Raw genomic sequence first — 2853 nt, 5'->3', positions numbered from 1 at the left:
GGACACCTTTTTCTTGTACGTTGCTCTCTTGTCCAAAAAAAAAAATGCCAGCCCTTCTTCCATTCGGAACTGACTTGACCTGGCACGGGCTCCCAGGATCTCCACACTCCTTGGGCCACCAGCGGGTCGCTTCCACGTCATGCGCAATAAGAAACTTTAAAATTATTTTTAAACGAGGAGGTCGACATGTTATTTAATCCTCTGATCTACCTTTTTGTACAAAAACATTTCTTCCTTGTCCGCCCATTAACGGGGAACGTGAGCCGGGTTTAGACCGTCGTGGCGTGAGATAGGTTAGTTTTCACCCAACAGATGACAAGTCGTTCTTGTAACAGGCCTTTGCCACCTCCACCTTCAAATCTGTCAATTACAAACCCCTCCGTTTAAGTAACAGTTTTACGGCACTTACAATGCACTTAGGTCTGATAACTGCGAACACCCCTCAAGTAAGTAAATACATGTAGTTAAAAATAAAGAAACGACTTTTAAGACGTTAGTGCAAAACATAATATATACATACAGACTTTAACATAAGTTAAAGACCACCTTGACGGACCACCTTGATTTTTTAAAATTCAGAAAAAAGACATCAAGGAATGTTTCTTTTTTTTTTTTATCTGAAAGTGTTAATGGGTTACCAATGCGTACTGAAAAGTTTCCTGAAGGGGAGAAACCACCACGTGCAGCACGAAGATCCTCGTGGAATTTTGGCCAAATTTGCTGTTTTTATCGACTTGTGTGACACACCACGGTAATTCCTTGGTTAAAATTTCTGGTGCACGATGCTTTGATGGCAATATAAGCCGCCGTTTGCGCAAAATCCAGTACTGCATCAACATGCCACTGAGACAAAGGCTGAGAGACTTTTTGATCATGCCAGAGCTAAGGCGGCATGGCTGCAGGATGGAGTTAGAGCCCGAGAAGTTGCCAGAAGGCTTGCAGTGTCACACTCTGTCATTGTCCGCTTGAGGCAGCCCCATCAAGTCACTGGATCAGTCCAAGAACGCCAATGTGCAGGTCGACCCAAGAAGACCACTCAGAGTGTTTGCAAGTGGTCCTTAACTTATGTTGAAGTCTGTAGAAGTCCTCTAGATAGGAATTTCATTTTGTAATCTTAGATAAGAATATTTTAAAGTACAAGACAAATTCCTTACCGCACAATGCAGACGGGCATTTTCATACGTTTGTGGTCGATCTCCCTCAAACAAGAAGCAGCTACCTGCATATTTGTACCAATGGGATGGACAGCCTAGAAAACAAAGTGGCGAGACCCTGGTTTAAATTCAACTTGTAATTCATTTTGAGAGTGGTACTAAAAGAACACAGGAAAAACAACAAGAAAAATCAACGACAACAACAATATTACCGGTACAACCACAATAATATAAACAACAAAGACAATGGAAATACCACCACCACCACCACCACCACCACACCACTAACAACAATACTACTACTACCACCATCGTTACCATCACTAACAACAATAAACTACTACCATCCACACCACCCCTGCCACCACCACAACCACAACAACAACAACAACAATAACAGAAACAACAACAAAAACAACAGCAGCAGCAACAACAACAACATCAAAAACAGAGCTGAAGGGAGATATAGCAAAAGAAAAAAAGAAAGAGCTAGAGGAAGGCGAGATAGATAGATAGATAGATAGATAGATAGATAGATAGATAGATAGATAGATAGATAGATAGATAGATAGATAGATAGATGGATGGATAGATAGATAGATAGATGGATGGATGGATGGATGGATGGATGGATGGATGGATGGATGGATGGATGGATGGATGGATGGATGGATGGATGGATAGATTCATTGGATAATGGAGAGACAGAATTATAATGTATAAAAATAATACACTAATATTACTGACAAACCGACAAGAAGAGATAAACACAGATGGCTATACAAGAACATTAACATACCTTGAGAGAACGATGCATTCTGCGTTGCAACTATTGTAAACGTCACTGAAGACAGTACGCTAAGAATCACTGGCCTAGGGGGAGGAAAACAACAAACATTAGTTTAAACAATGAGGGTGTAGCATGAAGAGAAACACACACACACAAGGCATTCCAGGACGAGACATGACTTTCGTACCTTCCACTCGAACAGCTTGGAAACTTGCACTGAACTTTCACTCATGACTCTCGTACTGCACATAACACCAACACACCTTAACAATTTGATCTTAAGGTTAGTCGCCACAAGGGTCTACATATTTTGATCTCTGAGTATGGTTTACGTGTATGGGTTTCGCATTTCAAATGCTGAGATACGAAACAGAATTACAAACGCAATGGGGCAACATAAGATCTACTGACCACAGTGAAGAGACGAACATTAAAATGGTATGGGCATGTCACAAGATCCACAGGACTTGCCAAAACAATCCTACAAGGAACCATGCAAGGAAAGGGAAAGAGAGGAAGGCAGAGAAGGATATGGGAGGACAACATCACAGAGTGGACAGGAAAGACGATGGATGACAATCTCATGAAAGCAGAGGACAAAGAGAAAAGGCGAGAGCTGGTTTTCAGATGCAGTGGTGCCCCCACGGTTGCCCCAACCACGGGATAGAAGAAGAAGAAGATGTGTTACGTCCCCATCAATACAATTTACACTTTTTAGGAGGTGGGCTGCTTCGACTTATCTGGGACAGTTGAGTGGGATAAAGCATCTCAACAGATAGACTGAGGTCTGGTATACTCAATAACATATTTTTATTTTATAATTATCTTACCCACTCTGAAATCGAACATGCTCTTTCAAGAATAACGAAACATTAGCGCGTACGTCTCTCTCTCTCTCTCTCTCTCTCT

General features: G+C 41.6%; 1 protein-coding gene and 1 long non-coding RNA gene across 2 annotated transcripts in view; both read right to left on the bottom strand.

Annotated features, from left to right (window-relative positions):
* The window catches only part of LOC101858638 (contactin), a gene marked incomplete in the record, with an annotated part of 71633 nt that extends 71492 nt beyond the window's left edge, over positions 1-141 (bottom strand). Inside the window, 1 exon segment of the mRNA XM_035970500.1 lies at positions 80-141. Coding sequence (XP_035826393.1) covers positions 80-141 — 62 coding nt within the window.
* Positions 142-1026: 885 nt separating this feature from the next.
* The window catches only part of LOC101857344, a 14081-nt gene continuing 12254 nt past the window's right edge, over positions 1027-2853 (bottom strand). Inside the window, exons 2-3 of the long non-coding RNA XR_220606.3 lie at positions 1954-2027; positions 1027-1249 (exon numbers count right to left, since the gene is read on the bottom strand). This is a non-coding gene — a long non-coding RNA (uncharacterized LOC101857344). The remainder of the gene's footprint in view (positions 1250-1953; positions 2028-2853) is intronic.

The sequence above is a fragment of the Aplysia californica genome, unplaced genomic scaffold, assembly GCF_000002075.1.
Source record: "Aplysia californica isolate F4 #8 unplaced genomic scaffold, AplCal3.0 scaffold00275, whole genome shotgun sequence".
Classification (NCBI taxonomy): Eukaryota; Metazoa; Mollusca; class Gastropoda; order Aplysiida; family Aplysiidae; genus Aplysia; species Aplysia californica.
The sequence above is the reverse complement of the archived record's forward strand: the minus strand, read 5'-3'. Positions and strand labels throughout refer to the sequence as shown.